Here is a 17,672-nt window from a genome sequence, read left to right as displayed (position 1 = left end):
TCTTATGGCCTGGAAAGCTAACATGGATATACAATACATTACAGACCCATACGCTTGTGTAATGTATGTAGCCTCATACATGATGAAAACCGACAAGAACATGGGACAACTATTAAAAATTGTATCAAATGAAAGCAGAGACATGGAATTCAAAGATCAAATAAATAAAATAAAATCAGTATTCCTCAACCATAGAGAAGTTTCAGCACAAGAAGCAGCATACAGAATACTGTCAATACCTTTAAAGAAAATGAGCACTAAGGTAATATTTATAAACACAAACCCTAAGAATTCTCGGGTATCAATGATGAAGCCATTGAAAATTATTCAAGAGATGCAAGATGATGAACAGGATATCTTTTATTCTAATATTATCGAAAGGTACGCTGCAAGGCCAGATATATTAGAAGATATTTGTTTAGCAGAATTTGTTGCTAATTACAATAGACAAACGAATGACGATGACTCAATAGAAGACGTAGAAATTGAAAAAAAGGAAGAAAACCAAAGAAATAAGTTCATAGTTCTAAAACATGGACTCGGTATTATGTACAAAAGATGTAAAGAAGCTGTCATTCGATTTCATAAATACAATAAAGAAACGGAAAAGGAAAAACACTTCCGTGCTGAGTTAATGTTGTATTTACCCTGGCGAAATGAAGAGGATGATCTAATAAGTAAATACAATAATTATGAAAATCATTATAATGCCAAGATTGATGTCATTTTCAAAAATGAGAAGAAATACAGTATAAATCCAGAAGCAATAGATGCAGCTATAAGGAACCTTGAAACTAATGGTCCACCGGAACATGCTTGGGAAAATATCGCTCCTTGTACGGAACACGAAGAAATACTTATACGAAAAGAGGATGAAGAGACGGAACGAGAAATAAGTCAAGAGGACCTGGATGCTAACACAGAACTTGTATCTAGCAAACAAAGACACTACACAAGGGATCTTTTCAAACAAGAAGTTAGGAGAGATATATTATCTCATCAAGAATATTGTAAAATGATGAGATCATTGAACCAGAAACAAAAACAATTAATGGATTTCCATCGTCAATGGTGTAAAAATACAGTTATTGATTTAAAGGAAGGAAAGAAAACTGTCCCATATCACATCTTCCTTAGTGGATCAGGTGGGGTAGGAAAGAGTCATCTTATTAAACTGATCCATTACGACTGCATGAGATTATTCAAAACAGCCAACTTCATACAACCTGATGACACTATTTCTATGATTACGGCATCAACGGGAATAGCAGCTTTCAATATTAGAGGTGTGACACTCCATTCAGCTTTATCTTTAAAATCATCGAGATTTGGAAATTCTTTCTTACCACTGAATCAAGAAAAAGTAGCATTACTAGAAAATTCCTTACAAAATCTGCAATTATTAATTATAGATGAAATTTCTATGATTGGTGCAGACATTTTTCTCCAAGTACATAAACGATTGAGTCAAATTAAAGGCACAAATGTTATGGAAAATGGCTCAAAGGTACAAGAACAATTTGGCAATGTATCTATTTTAGCTGTTGGAGATCTATTCCAATTACCACCAGTAATGCAAAAATACATCTTTCAAGGTACAAGTAATGCAATTGCAAATATATGTGGTAATGGATGGGATTCATTTAAATTGTTGGAACTTAATGAAGTAATGCGCCAGAAAGATGATTTGAACTTTGCTGTAATGTTGAATCGAGTCAGAGAAGGAAAAATAACAGATGAGGATATCCAACAGTTACAATCAAGAGAAATAAATGCTAATGCTGATAATTACCCAGAAGATGCACTTCATGTGTTTGCAGAGAATAAATCTGTCGATGAACACAATAACTACAAACTTGAAAAATTGAATATTACTATTTATCATATAAAGGCAGAAGATAGTAGAAAAGATAAAGACACACGACTATTTGATCTGGATTGCACAAATAGGAAACTATCACAAACAGGAGGTTTACCAACTACACTCAGTATAGCAATTGGTGCACAAGTGATGTTGACTACTAATGTAATGGTATCTGATGGATTAGTCAACGGTATCAGAGGATTTGTTGAGTATATTGACTTTGGGAAAAACAACACGTATGTTACAGTAATACTCGTTAAATTCCAAGACAAATATGTTGGTCTTAATGCGAAGGCTAATAGTACCTATAAAAAATATCCAGAAGCAGTTCCAATTTACAGACATGAAGCTATCATTTTCCATGGAGGCAGAAAAACAGGATCAACAAATAGATTTCAATTCCCGTTGACATTAGCTTGGGGATTAACTATTCATAAGGTCCAAGGTTTAACTATACAAGAGATTGTCGTATCTATGAAGGGCTCACATTTTAACCCGGGACAAGCCTATGTAGCATTCAGCAGAGTAAAAAGGATAAAAGATCTATATATACTTGACTTTAATCCTACGAAGATCAAAGTAGATAAGAATGTAGAGAGAGAAATGATACGATTACGACAATCACCTCTTGAAAATCCTAATATACGTAAAATAACTCAATTACCATTAAAACATTCATTAAATATTGGATTATTGAACGTCAGAGGTTATCTACCACATTTAGAAGATATAAACTCAGATTCCCAACTCGAAATGTTGGATCTAATAGCTTTTACTGAAACACACTTAAAGAAAAATAATAACATTACTTTTAAATTAAAAACAACGGACACGAATTACAATACAATGAGGAATGACAGAGAAAAAGATATAGGTGGGGGAGTTATGTTTGCTATAAAAGAAGATATTTCCATTGAAAGAATTCCAACTGAAAGCAGGATATTAGAGAAAGTAGAACATATATGTATACATGTAAAAGATAAAAATCTATATATCATTCTTATGTACAGATCACCTAAAACAGACCTTTCAAAATTAAACACATTTCTCGAATACATGATACAGTACATATCATCTCCGACTTCTGCAATTTTGATAATAGGAGATTTCAATGAAAACCATAATACTGAGATAAGCGTTTACATACATAAATTAGATAGGTAGTAAATAGTTACACCTAATAATTACACATTTCAAATGTTCCTTCACAGAGATATTGAGATTCCACCGTTTACAGAAAAAGTATACTGTATAACATATTTTAATTCAGTTTATATACCTTTTTTTTCAACACATATAAATGATTTATTTGTCTCTGAAAAACAAAAAATGGATCCAGAATATATCTACAACAATAAAACAGTATTTCTTATATAGATAGAAACTAAAATCATACTTAATACTAAATGATTACATGTATAGTAGGTAGCAAATAATTACATCTAAACATTAATCATTTCAAACGTTCCTCCACAGAGATACTGAAATTTGGCAGTTTACAGCGGGCGAAAAGATTACATGCGCGCTCTGCTTGCGCACTAGTTGGCCATTTATGGCCTACTAGTGTGCAACAAGCAAGTATGCACTCGACAGAGTGCAGTTCTAGTTTTAATTGCGACTGCTGGAATGTCTGTGTACGTGCGTGCATGTGCGTGCTTGTGGCCAGAGTTCATCCCACCGTCTTTGTCAGCGGAGATGGTAAACACAGATGTCTGCTAAAGCAAATGCAAAAGCACACACGACGACAGAAAGAGGGAGGGGGAGATGGACAGAGTAAAGATCTCTGGAGAAAATCAACAATTAGAATAATGTGTGTGTGTGTGTGTGTGTGTGTGTGTGTGTGCGTGCGTGCGTGCGTGTGTGTGCGTGCAGGCAGGCAGCACATACATTGCAGCTTTGTATTTATATGCGAAGTCGTTTAGTTAGGTGGTTTATGGCCGTTCCGTGACCGCGGAGAGCAAAGGTCCGTTTCTCAATGGATTTGTCATCTAGGAGGGTTATTAAACAAATTTGGCCGGGGTGTATTAAAAAAGGAATACATGGCCCAGGCCGTGGCGTAACGGTCTGGGCACCTGACTGGTAATCCAGTCGCAGTGTGCCGCGGGTTCGACTCCCGAGCCCGACACGGCCTTTACTGCATGTCATCCTCCATCTCTCTCTCCCGTTTCCTGTCAGCCTACTGTCTGTCCCTTCAAAAATCAATAAAAGGCGTAAGCCGCAAAAAAATATCTTAAAAAAAAAAAAAAAAAGGAATACATAATAATGTTTAATAACCCTCCTAGATGACAAATCCATTGAGAAACAGACCTTTGCTCTCCGCGGTCAAGGAACTGCCATAAACGACCCAACTAGTTACCCAGCAGCGAAACCTCTGGGACCCAAGTGCGGAATTGAAACTTTTTCTGACGAACGCACGTATACCGACAGACAGATTGAAATGTCACGTCAACATTTGAAGACGCACGTAACTCATAAAGTCAGAGAAATCTCTTGTCTTGGTAGAAGCCTCCGAGTAGGAGGCAAAAACTATTTTCCCTGAGCAATCTATCAATTGTATCAATCAAAGCTATAGATCATCACTTTAGATCACTGCTGAGATCTCGGGGCCACCTTATTACATCATATAAAAACTTTGCAGTTGAGGTCTGCCCAGTTGAGGTGGGGTGTAGATGGGGGGGCAAGATCTACCACCAGGTGCAGACCTGGGGGAGTCGGAGGGCAGAATCAGCGCTCAGCCATCAAAGCCGCACCGGAGGCAGACCAAAACCCAAAGAAGCTCAGGCTTCACTCAGAGAAAAGGACGCCCTTGCATAGACCCGCGGGATGCCCTTCAACATCAAGGCGACTCTCATGACTAATTGGGCATGGGACGCAAGCTCAGGTCTGATCCCCCTGTAGCTGGCTGCCTTAGGGGAGGGTGTATAGTGTTAAAGGCTGAAACAGCTTCCAAGAACCAAGGGAACACTACTGATGCTAGTTTTTGTTTGTTGAAGGAATTATATTATATTATTATATATATTATATTAATAATGGCAAATGGAGTCATTATGCGCATACAATATACCACAGGTCCACAGCTATAAATGGTAAATGGTGCACTTTTATCCAAAGCGCTATACATAGATAGTTTATATAGATTGTGCATCACATTCACCCATTCACACACACACACACACACATTCGTACATGTCACCCGACGGCAGAGGAAACCATGCAAGGAACCGACCTCGGGAGCAATTAGATTAGGGGTTGTGCATCTTGCTCAAGGACACTTCGACACCAACGCTGGGGGAGCCCGGGATCGAACTGGGAACCTTGTGGTTCCCATCCGGCTGTTCTACCGGCCACTCTACCCCTGAGCCTAGTTCTGCTGTACTCAGAGGCCTCGATCTGTCTCTCTCTTTCCATAATTCCCTCACATCATTACATGGTTCCTGTGGTCCGGGGCCTGAATTAGATTATCAATTCGATTTTATTTCGTTTTTTGTGAGTGAAAAAAGGTAGTCAATAAAAAATACGTTGTCATAGTAGATGAAAAGACTGCTTTGTATCCACTCATCACCATGACGACACCGTCATCATGAGTCATGTGTGCTTGCACAAAGGAAATACATACTGTACATCTTATCCTGTGTTTCATGAATGCGTGGGTCACACCCATAGACTGTAAAAAATATGGACAAAGCGTTCCCCGGGTCTAACGTGAACGTAAAATGAAGCCTGAAATCCCTTGCATGTAAATCGCCATCTTTCTAGATCCGTTTTGGACCAGCTGGCCATTGGCTGGCTCCGTTTGGGTCCAGCTGGCCATTGGCTGCCCAGACAACGAGGCGGGACTTCCCCCCTTCTTCTCCGTTGGTTTTTATTTTGACTCGAGTGGGAGGAGAAGACTCTTGAGTGGGAGGGGAATCCCGATCATAGACGGTAACGGTAGCCACGCCCCTCAGAACATACGCGACTTTATGGTCATTATTTTAATTAATGGGACCATCATTTTCCAAAAAGAATATTATGACATTAGAAATGAGACTTTAAACTAGTGACTGGAAGAAGAAAGTATTCATGACCATGTTTATTAAGGTAATACAGTCTAGGTGAAGTTGGGCCAAAATACATGGGCCTCTATGGAGCTATGGGGCTTTTTGGGTCCAGTCCAGCACCACAACAGGCCATTATATGAACTACCGATTTCAAATGAGGCTTCACGAAATATCTGGCTGACTGCCCCCCTGGTCACACCAAACACGAGCTCACTAAACTCAAGGGTAACAGCTTGTGTCATCCATCCAATGAGTACAGTAGCCTTACATTACATCTCCAAAAAGCCTCCTCCTAAAATAATCTGTAACTGTGTGGATCTATTAAAAAGAATCCTTCATTCTCGAAGGCCTTTTGGCTGTCAATTTGGAAGAAATAAAAATAATAATAATTATCATTGTTAGTACCGTAGGAGGACATTTTGAATGTACTTATATGAATTGAAATAGCTCATTATGTGTTGCTGACTGTATTACTGCGTGTGTGTGTGTGTGTGAGTGTGTGTGTGTGTGTGTGTGTGTGTGTGTGTGTGTGTGTGCCTGCGTTTATTTTTTATTTATTTATTTTTGACAGGGACAAAGCTCATTAATCAACATGTCAGTTTTCACCTCAATGTAAATACCTAGCCAGAGTTAGCCAACGCTAAATTTCATCTGTAGTCCCTGAGCAGGCTCTTAAAAAATGAATGATAAAAGAAAGACAGAGTGTATAGTGTGCCAGCACACAACAGTGGCAACACCATGCGGCGGTGGCTCAGGGGTAGAGTGCCTGGATGGTAACCGTAAGGTTGCCAGTTCGAACCCGGGCTCCCCCAGAGTTACTGTCGAAGTGTCCTTGAGCAAGACACTGAACCCCTAATTGCTCCCGATGTGCTAGTTGGTGCCTTGCATGGTTTCCGCTGCCATCGGTGTATGAATGTGTGTGTGAATGGGTGAATGTAATGCACAATCTCTGTAAAGCGCCTTGGATAAAGGCGCTATATAAATGCACCATTTACCATTTTGATGCCATGTGTGCATACCTGTATGTGCAAGCACCCAACACTATATCCATACAAAAACACAATACAATACAGATAAAAGAAAGACAGAGTGTATAGTGTGCCAGCACACAACACCATGCGTTGATGCCATGTGTGCATAATGTGCAAGCACCCTATATCCATACAAAAACACAATACAATACAGTACAATACAGATCAACATGGTACAGGGGACAGAACAACTGCAAAGTGAAGTGAAAATGACACCGGTGATGAATACTAAATAGTGCTGATAGTTACTCATGATTACAGATTTGAATTGTTTTTAGATTTGAATTGCGTTCGTTCGTGCACACGCAAATCTTTAGTTCCAGACCGTCTTTTTTGTTTAGGCTATTGTCAGATAGAACAGCATGAAAAGTGCTGACGACTTGCTCAGACTTTGCAGTCCACAATGATAAAAGCGCTGTGACCTCCAGACAGACAGAGAACAAATTACATAACTGTAAGAACAAAACTAATTGTATTCTTCAGCCCTTTCAATCCAGTTCACTTAAGTGCCACGTAATTATTTCATCACACACACTCAAACACGAAACATTCATCCCAGATTCCCAACAATAAAATGCGTCTACCATGCAAGTTACACATTGAAAGCACTAGCACAACTAGATTGCTGATCCTCTTGTCTTTTTCACCACAAAGACACTGCAAATAGCTACTAAAAGTAGAGTACACATTGCTTGTCTGAATATAAACGTGTCCATGAAGGACAAGGAGCAGTAAATGAGCATTGGATGGCGATGTCCTTTTTTGTGTTTGATTGGTGCTAAATCTTGAGGTGTTTATCTCGGAGCTGGAACCATGGGGAATTGGGCTGCGTATTGTTTGAGAGCTATTGTTGTATTGGCACACAAGGTCACAGTCATTTCAGCTCTGCACACAGTGTTCATTCAGTCTTTTTCCTTAAAGATCCTCTCGGCAGCAGTGTATGTGTGTGTGTGTGTGTGTATATATATATATATATATATATATATATATATATATATATATATATATATATATATATATAAACACACACACACCTGTATATATATCTCTCTCTCTCTCTCTCTCTCTCTCTCATTGCTGGGCTTATGCAATAGTCTGAATCTCTGAAAAAGTACGGAACGACTTCAGCTCAGGCACTTCAAACTGATTGTGTTTGTTTATCCGCAACTAAACTCAGAACCCTACAGTATATAGCCTTAAAAAAGTTAATATCTGATGTGTGCTCATCACTCTAGGTAACCAAACAAGCTTCGTTCTGTCTCCCTGGGCAATAACATGTCACTAGCCTAGATAAATATGACCCATGTTCCACTCAGTCCGAAGTAGCAAGACGATGGCTGGGAAAAACACACATCTACTCCACTAAGTATGCACGAACGCACACATGCAAGTGCACACACAGGCCTATAAGGCATTACACAAGTCTTATATGGCTGAGTGAAATAGAGGGTGAACATAGAATAAAGCAGGAACTCTCTATATGGCTGTTAGAATTATTGTGTGAAAAGCTGTCTTCTATTTTTTTCTTTCTTTTTCTTGCACCTCAGTGAGACAGCAGGCGGGAACATTCCAGAAGACATGCCAGAAACAACTGAAAAACAGAAACCAAAACGAGGGGAGAGCAGGACTTGGAGCTTACCAACCCTACAAGCTCCTCTGTACAGTATAGATCTACAGTATCATGACGCTGCAAAACCAGACGAAGATTCTTTGGGGGAAATACAACCTTGAATTTTGCGTTAATATCATTACGCAATCCTCTCTGATAATGCATGTTGAGTTTGATGGATTGAGGTCATTTAGGTCAAATCCCTGCAGTCACTCATATCATGCACATAGCAACGCTGCCACTTATTGTTGATCCACTATCAGTCACTGGCAAACAAAATCACTGCATTACCCATATGGGTGAAGAGTAATATTACTCTTTTCCATAATAATTCTAAAGAAAAGCAGAAGAATTCAACGACGTAATATAGCGGACAATGGTAAATTATCAAGAATTTGAACAACTTACTACTGCATTCCCGCAGTTTTTAACACTCGCGTGACAAGTCCACCTATCACACAGACAGAATTTCAGTCAAATTTACCTTTTTTTCCTACTCTAGTTAGTAACACAACTACACTCCTTTCCCTCTGTTTGACAGAACACCTCATCAATGTTGCGCAGTTTTGAGTTTCTCCCTGTAGATAACTTGTATAAACATTTACTGTGTCCACCCGAGTCAAAAAAGTTAATCTCTAGGCATTTGAAAAATGCTTGGGAGGAAGAACTAGGTATACAGATTGTTCTTTTTGTATTTGTTTATGCTCTCACTATTTTAATTCCTTTGTCCGTCTACATCTACTGTAGTCATTCCAACAGTTCTTAAGACTCGTGTGACGGCATGAAGTCCTCCTATCACACAGTAAGGCTGTCCCCAAACATTCAAGGTTCGAATGTTCGCTCGTTAGGGTTGGCACTCGAATCTTAATTAATGGGCTTGAACCATTCGTTTTTTTAATTTTATTTTAATTTAAAAATATATATATTTTTTTTTTTTTTTTTTTTTTTTTTCCTTTTTTATTAACTTGAAAATATATCTCTGCGAGAATGCGATGTGAACGTGTAAAAAAAAGTACGTTTCTAGTGCATTCCTGTCAGAAGTTATGATTTTTTAAAGAAATCTCTCCTTGTTCTGCTGTGCACATTCATTTGGTGATTGGAGACTGACGCATCTCTCTCTCTCTCTCACACACACACACACACACACACACAAACACACGCCAGCATGATCGCTGATAGGGGGAACTGTTCTTACCAGTAGCAGCCATAATATATTAGCATATGCTCTCTAGCATGATAGCATCACAAAAGGAGTGAACTCTGATCATTGTTAAGCAAAACTGTCACGGAGGATCTGCTTTTTCCCTGTGCCCACTTCTTCTGAAGCCGCATTCATACACAGGTGGAACAAATTAACGAGGAACAGCTAACGAGCAACGCGCAGATCAGCTGTTTTCGTGGTGTGTGTGTGTGTTGTGAGAGACGAGAGAGATTTATAAAGAGCGGGGGAGACGCGCTGATATCTCAATGGTTATTTTTTTAATTAATTAGAAAAGTGTGTGTGTGTGTGTGTGTGTGTGTGTGTGTGTGTGTGTGTGTGTGTGTGTGTGTGTGTGTGTGTGTGTGTGTGTGTGTGTGTGTGTGTGTGTGTGTGTGTTGGAAGGGACGAGAGAAGAGCGGGGGAGACGTGCTGTGCGCTCTGATCGAGACAGTTATTTTTTAATTAATTAAAAACAAATGGTCCGAATGTTCACTCGGAAATTCCTGCCGAAGTTCGAGTCCTAAAATAAGGGCTAGGGTACAGCCTTATCACACAGAGAGACTTTCGGTCAAATTGCCCTTTTTTTCCTACTCCAGTTAATAACACAACACCTTTCCTTCTGTTTGACATAACACCTCATCAGTGTTATGCGGGAGATCAGGAGATGGGATACATAACACTAACAGTGTTCTACAGTCTTTCAATACCGAACACCTCAGTTAGAGTCTTTTTGGAGATGGGATCATAGACTGTAAAAAATATGGACAAAGCGTTCCCCGGGTCTAACATGAACGTAAAATGAAGCCTGTCAGTCCTTGGATTGTAAATCGCCATCTTTCTAGATCCGTTTGGGCCCAGCTGGCCCATTGGCCATGAAAGTATTCATGACCATGTTTATTAAGGTAATACAGTCTAGTTGAAGTTGGGCCCAAATACATGGACTTCTATGGGGCTATGGGGTTTTTTTGGGCCCAATGACAGCGCCACAACAGGCCATTATATGAACTTTCAGGAAATCCCGATTTCCTTAGTGGCTTCACAAAATATCTGTCTGACTGCCCCCCTGGATGGGATACAGAACACTTTGTGGATTGTACGTAATTAATAGTACACAAAGAAAACTCATTAAAACCCATACTAGTCAAGTGTCTGCCTGCATGTGACTGCGTGTTCTCAAAGGAGGCCCGCTGAGATATACAGGGACTGGAAATCCATTGGAGACGAGTGGGCGGACATGTTTGTTATGGATTATTATTAATTAGTTAAATCAAACCAGGGGGTTTGCGTTCCTGTGACAAAGTGGATGTTCTAAAAATGGCCTTCAACTGCATTCATACAAAACAGACATGCTTGTTGTTGATCAACACCAGCTGTGTAGCAGCAGGGGTGTAGCACCAAATTCTGGGCCCTGGGACAAGGATTCACTGTGGGGGCCACCATCAATTTTCTTTGATGGGGGGGTAAGGTCTTTATTGCCATCATGTCGTTTCCCAAAGCATTATACACTGGATTTTTACTAGCGCTACCCGGTCATTGATGAGCTTCCAGTTCTGGCCATGCCTCTGGTTAACATGCTCAACCTCCTGTTGTTCCACATGCTGTACACTTGGTATAGTTCCTCTTTTATCCCGCTTATAGTCTCCTCCCTCAGATGCTCTTTTTACCCGTTTACAAATGGATAAATGAACTCTGAGGATGTTACTGTGTTCAGTCAAACACAAGGAGTATAAACTGCAGTAAAGAGATCAGAAAGTAGAGTAGCAGGATAAAATATTCTGTTTTAATAATAAGATATATTATAATAGCGACCGCACGTCGCATTTACTATGAAATCATGAATTTCCGGCCAGTCAGTCAGTAAGTTGTTTGTTTGTTTGTTTGTTTGTTTGTTTGGTTGGTCACCCCAGGACATCATCAGGGATGGAGATCAATTGATGTCATCAATATTAAGCCCATATATGGGAATACCCATATATGGAGTTCCCTGATGTCATCAATATTGGCCAGCAACTGTACATCTGACCTCAAACCTCAAACCCTTAGAACTCCATACGGAGCTGACCTGTTCTGACATTCCATATGTTGATACACTGAGCAAGTGCAGCTCAAAGGCTGAGCTTCAAGATGAATGGGTTGAATAATTACTCTAGCATTTGATGCCCATTCTGTATTGGGTGCATGTTCCGTAAAGCCATTACTTCTCCAATCGAATCAAACTAATGCTCCAATCCATCGCCCTCTTGAAGTTGCTAGCTACATAAGAGGATTGCACAGTCTCTCCTTGGTAAGGATCTGGTTAGTGTCAGGGAGCGGAAACAGCTAGGAGATGTGTGATTCTGTTTACACTGCAGGAGGTAATTGAGGAAGTCTGTCTCTCTCCTCAGGAGCTCTCCAGCGCAGTAGGAGCTGAGCTACTACTACCCTCTCTCTCTCTCTCTCTCTCTCTCCCCTCTCTCCTCCCTTTCCATATCACTCGCTCTCGTTTCTCATGCCTTTCTACAACTCTCCCCCTATAGGCCTACCTAACTCTCCCCCTACCTACCAGCCCACTCACCCACCTCTTGCTCGCTCGCTCCTCCGCTTGTCTTCACTGGAGCGAATATGCGCTTATCCGTTGGAAACATGTCATGTTTGTGTCAGCCCAGAGGAACTCAACAAATGAGAGAACTATAGTTTCTCTTTTTTGCAACAGAACTATGTAGTCTATCTATGGGAAGCTTCTTCCTCCTGCAGAGCTGTCTGTGTAGCAGCAACTCCTTCACCCCCTGTATGACTACAGGAAGCAGCAGAGTGGAGTCCCGTGTGCATTAAAACATGGCAGATAAACGACTCTGCTGCATATCAGGTGGGTACACACTACAATGGGTTTATTTCTTGCTCGAAGCACAGCCTGTCCCTGCTGCGTTATGGTTCTCTCTAGATGGTAGGAGGGTTGCGAGGGTTGTGGAGCTTTTCTCCCATTAAAAACCTCATGAACACACCAGAGAAAACGGAAGACGTGCCTAGCCCATACTGGATTTCACTTTGTTTACGGTCTGCTTTAAATAACTTTAAACCTTGTCTGTTCTTCCTTCAATAAAAATTAAGTGAAAAACAAAACAAAAAACTTTAAACCGTTGTCAACAAGTAGCCGCACTCCACACGCCTGGCGTTCTTGTACACAGAGTATATCCACTCGGAGCATTGGATATATGTTATTGATAACAATTAATGTGTTCATCATTGCACTGATGAATTAGGCCAAAACGTTAGCATTTGTTGTAATGTTGGTGAATGCTACTGTACCATGCATCTTTACATGCCTGGTCTTTTTGTCAGGTGAAACCTGACTAATGAAAACTCATGAAATGTAAGCAACCTAGTTTTAGTATGGGTTTAGCACTGCAGAACAGTCTCATTCAGAGAAGGTGCCTCCAATCCCTCCACTGCGATATCGATAACATGCTTTAGTATGTTAATACGGACATGGGTGCCTGCCACACAAAAATGTAATGAAGGCATTGTCTTTATTAGAAAAAGGTCAAGTAACATACATAATTCACCCTTTGTCAAGTCCCGCCCGTGGTTCTGCCAATCTTCGCAACCATTGGTTGGTGTCGTGGTTGGACAAAAATCTTCTCTCTCCATCCACTACCATTGAAATAACATGTTTTTCAGTTGCTTCGTATTGATACTCAATTGCACTCAATTCTTATTTTAAACTTGGTGTCAGTAAAAAGGAACATCACAGGTGCAGCATGGTGATCATGTTTGTTTTTAGGTTTTTCCAAAAAAGAAGGCGGAACAAGGCAGAAAGAGCCTGCTGATTAGTCAGTCAGGGACCAATCAGAAGGCTGACAAAGGGTGAATTGGTGTATCCCTCGAACACAATGTAAGCTACACCAGTAATTGTGACCGTAGGTCGCATTTACTATGACAATCTCCCGCCCGTCCGTCCATCCGTTAGTTAGTCACCACCACGATATCTGCATATGGACTCGGAGCCGGCCAGCAACTCTGACCTCAAACCCTTAAATCTGAAGATGTTCTGACATTCCATACTGTATGTTGATCCATCCCCACCCGTCCTTCCTCTTATGACACTCCATATGTTGCCCTGACCTCATCAAATCCTGTACACTCAAGACAGCGATAGCGGACAGCCCCGCCCCACCATTCATTTCAATGGAAGTGGCGACGAAGGACCGGAAGAGCGCTCTACTTGCGCATTTTTTTGATTTGACCAACATTTGGTGGTTAAAAATGCGGAAGTGCTAACGAGTGAGTGCTCCGTGTTTCGGCAAAAACCATCGGTCTGCAGTTCCAGCTTTGGTCAGTAGAGTTTGGCGGCTTCAACGTTGGACAGCTGCTCTGGGGGGCTTTAACTCTCCCTGGAAAAGATGGAGGTCCCGCTGGAACACCGTACCCAGATCTTTACCCGAACCATACCAAACTCATGCCCAACATCATCCCTCTTTTATAGGGTGACCATAATAGTAACAACCATTGTGTTGTTATTATTCCCTACCTGGAACTGGCCGGCGTAGTCGTCGTCTGTGGTTCCCTCCTTTCCCTCCTTAAGAGAGATGAGTGTGAAACCTCTGAAGTAGTTAGGACTGGAGGCCAGCAGTGTCACTGTGTGGAGAAGACATATACAGTAATGTTACTACTACATTAATGGCACTGCATTATTCAGCACACACACTGTAGGGTGGGTCCAATAAAAGGTTAGTCTATGGATCCAGGGCCTGCTCTGTGTGTGTCTGTGTGTGTGTGTGTGTGTGTGTGTGTGTGTGTGTGTGTGTGTGTGTGTGTGTGTGTGTGTGTGTGTGTGTGCGTGCGTGCAATTGATTTTTTAATTCACAGTATGTAGTACATTTCAAATGGGTACATTTCAAATGAAAGCATAAGTCAAACAAAGCTACGAGGATAAAACCATAAGAAGCACTAAGATTTGTTTACACCAGGGTCCTCCATTTTCAATTCATCATAACATTTAAAGACGTACAAATATACACTTCTATGAAAAAAAAAGGAAATCTTTATCCCACAAGGGAAATTCTATTGTCATTGCAGTAGCGCAGGTATGAAACACAGGACAGATACAGAAAACAGAGAATCTCTCTTTTCTGTATCTGACTGTCCTGCGTTGCATTTATTTTATTATTACAGTTGTGTTGTATCTCTCTGACGACATTCCCATGCGTCACGACATTCACACCATTTGATTACTTTCTTATAACAGGCACTCAGAACCTGTGACAAGAAATCTCAAGTCTGTTGCTATATCTATAGAGCTGTAAATTTTCCTGAGTGTTGATTTCACTCAAGAGTATAAAAAATGAATTTAATGAAGTGTTGATATGCCACACCCCGAGAGCTGCTCATGTAGTGAAAAAAAAAGTATAATTTTACTAAATAGTATTACATTCTGACTAAAGACTTATGGAGTAAAGGGTATAGGTACCGTAGGCATCTATTTCACAGATATTCAATGTCAATTGTAAATTGTGTTGAATAGATTTAGCCACAAATATTGATGCACAGTCACATGTTCATAATCTGGACACCCCAATGCAGAAATATTATTTTAATAATCTCCTTCAAGCTCATCGCTCCAGCACCGACTCACTGGACTTAAGAAATGTTACACTGTCACTGGGTTTTTAAAACAAGACTTGACCACAGGAAGGGCGTGAACACGTACTGTACATGTGTGATGTTCAAGTTGAAAAAGTTTTCAAGCTCAAGTCCAACTTCTTCACCCACTGACTTAAAGGAGTAGAGGAATAAATGAAGAAGAAATATAGGTCAGAAATGGTATCACAAAGTGGCTCCTATCAAGGCCACACCCCTCCCTCCCTGTAGGGATCATGAGGAGGAAACCCAAACAAACAGAGAGCGAAAGATAAAGACAGGGTGACAGATAACGTCCTTCAGCTGCTGTTACAGTTATCAACATTTTTGCATACATATAGGCTACATGCACACGTTAAAACACATTTCATAAATGAATGTGTATAATCAACAGCTCAGCACTCTAGTGCAAATAGCCTACAAAGTAATAATGTTTAGACACTACCAAATGGACGGGTGGTGATATTTAATGTAGACCCAATAGCTAGGCTGAAAGTAGCCTACACTGTCGGTGTTAAATTAACTGATTGGTCGGTTCTGGAACTTAGCTCTGGTCCATTGCCTTCTACTGAAGGCTATGGACCAGAGCTAAGTTCAATACAAGGTCTGACTCTGCCCAGAGGATTTAAAATTACCCAAGAAAGCACTTGGCTTGTTTCTATTGGGATCCTTCATAATCATAATGCCATTAATGAGGTTGTGCATTGTGCAGTGCATTTTTACAAAGTCCCCATGCCAGTTTCTTTCTTCTTTTTTTGTGTGCAATTTATGTATATTTATGATTTATGAGTATAAATGTAACTTTAGCCTACCCCTGTAGGTGCTCCCGGGCTGGTAGGTCTCCGGGTCCCCCTCCACTCGGAGCCTGAACTCGTGGTAGCCGTCCCTCCGGGTCCCCTGTGTCTGCGCCCGCAGGATACGACCGCAGTACCCGTCCGATGATCTGCCGGCCGGCGGCTCCTCAACGAAAGCGACCGCGTTGCACACCACAAAACTCGAGACAAAACACTGCAAAAGCAGTAAATATATACATATTCCCATTTTGTAGAACCTCGAGTCGAGAGGAGTCTGTATCAATTCAAATAGAACTCCCCCCCCCCCCGCCGGAGAAGAAAGAATGAACGCTCGACCAAATCTACGCCAAACAGACATTCATTGAGACATTAATCGCACCAAACTAGGCTTCTAATGTTACTTGACAGTTCGGGGTGAAGAGCAGTGGAACCATTCTGGTGAGATGAAGCAACCGCGGAGCGGAGTTGCAGCGCGTCTCAAGTTCAGCGGCACAGCACGGCACACGCGGTACAAATAACTTGAAGCATACCGTAATATGGCGTACACGCGGAATTATAAATGCTGTTCGGTTAATCTGTCACTCACTCAGCGTGTCCCGTAATCTGTCAATTGCTCCATAAATTGTTCCGTAATCTATCAATTATGTTTGATATGCATTAGTGTCTGTGAGCGGCGCGCAGGCGTTCAGGAAATAACGAAGTTCGACTTTTTCGGGCACTGGTGTTTCCTCTCCGTTGGACAAGGGAAGGTCTAAATTGGAGTCACGAAAGAAAGAGGCAGCTCATCTGTGGACTTTTAACAAAAAACAGACATTTCCCCCCTCTCCCCTGTTCCTGTGAGCGCAGAAGCAGCTCTTGGGGAAGCTTCTGTCTGTCTGTCTGTCTGTCAAACCAGCAGCAGGGGACCATCATTCTCACAAATCGCGCCCAGTATTTTACTTCTCCACACGATCACACCACACGCACACGCCCACCACACGCACTGTGCGCGCTTTACGCACGTAACGTTGGTGTCAGTGGTTAGGTTAACAAATTAACAATGGGAACTAGAAAACATTTAATTGCTTAATACAGGAACGACTAATTGGCATTATGTATAAATAATGTATGTTCTCTCAAGAATAGAGTGCTTTTCAGGTTTCAATAAAATATACAACCAGTTTTCTGACTAATCAGATTGCCCAGATGTGCCCAGCCCCAGAAATTAAAGCTGGACGATACATACAGCCATAACTATTGTAGCCTATAGTTTACCTACTTTATGGTTGCATAGCTATAACCAAACCCAGACGTGGTTCTCAAAATGGGATCTGGTTCCGGATCCACAGCAAAATTGGCATTAGTTTAACCTATAAACATTGACTATTTGAAAACAGCCGATCTACAAGCTAAAGCACATCCTAATGTGATGTGTTGTGAGTTTGTAGATCTCCTATTTAAAAAAAATCCCACTCGTGTGAAGTGAGGGGCGCAAATGTCACATCCTGTGCTCAGCCAATCAAATCATAACAAATGTA

At 40.9% G+C, this 17,672-nt stretch overlaps 1 protein-coding gene across 1 annotated transcript in view; it reads right to left on the bottom strand.

Annotated features, from left to right (window-relative positions):
- spon1b (spondin 1b) overlaps positions 1–17,027 on the bottom strand; it is a 105,000-nt gene extending 87,973 nt beyond the window's left edge. Inside the window, exons 1-2 of the mRNA XM_083763933.1 lie at positions 16,174–17,027; positions 14,253–14,359 (exon numbers count right to left, since the gene is read on the bottom strand). Of these exons, the coding sequence (XP_083620059.1) occupies positions 14,253–14,359; positions 16,174–16,513 (447 nt within the window). The 5' untranslated portion in view covers positions 16,514–17,027. The remainder of the gene's footprint in view (positions 1–14,252; positions 14,360–16,173) is intronic.
- Between the last annotated feature and the right edge of the window lie 645 nt (positions 17,028–17,672).

This window comes from Protomyctophum parallelum (assembly GCF_964188405.1).
Source record: "Protomyctophum parallelum genome assembly, chromosome: 4".
Taxonomy (NCBI): domain Eukaryota; kingdom Metazoa; phylum Chordata; class Actinopteri; order Myctophiformes; family Myctophidae; genus Protomyctophum; species Protomyctophum parallelum.
The sequence above is the reverse complement of the archived record's forward strand: the minus strand, read 5'-3'. Positions and strand labels throughout refer to the sequence as shown.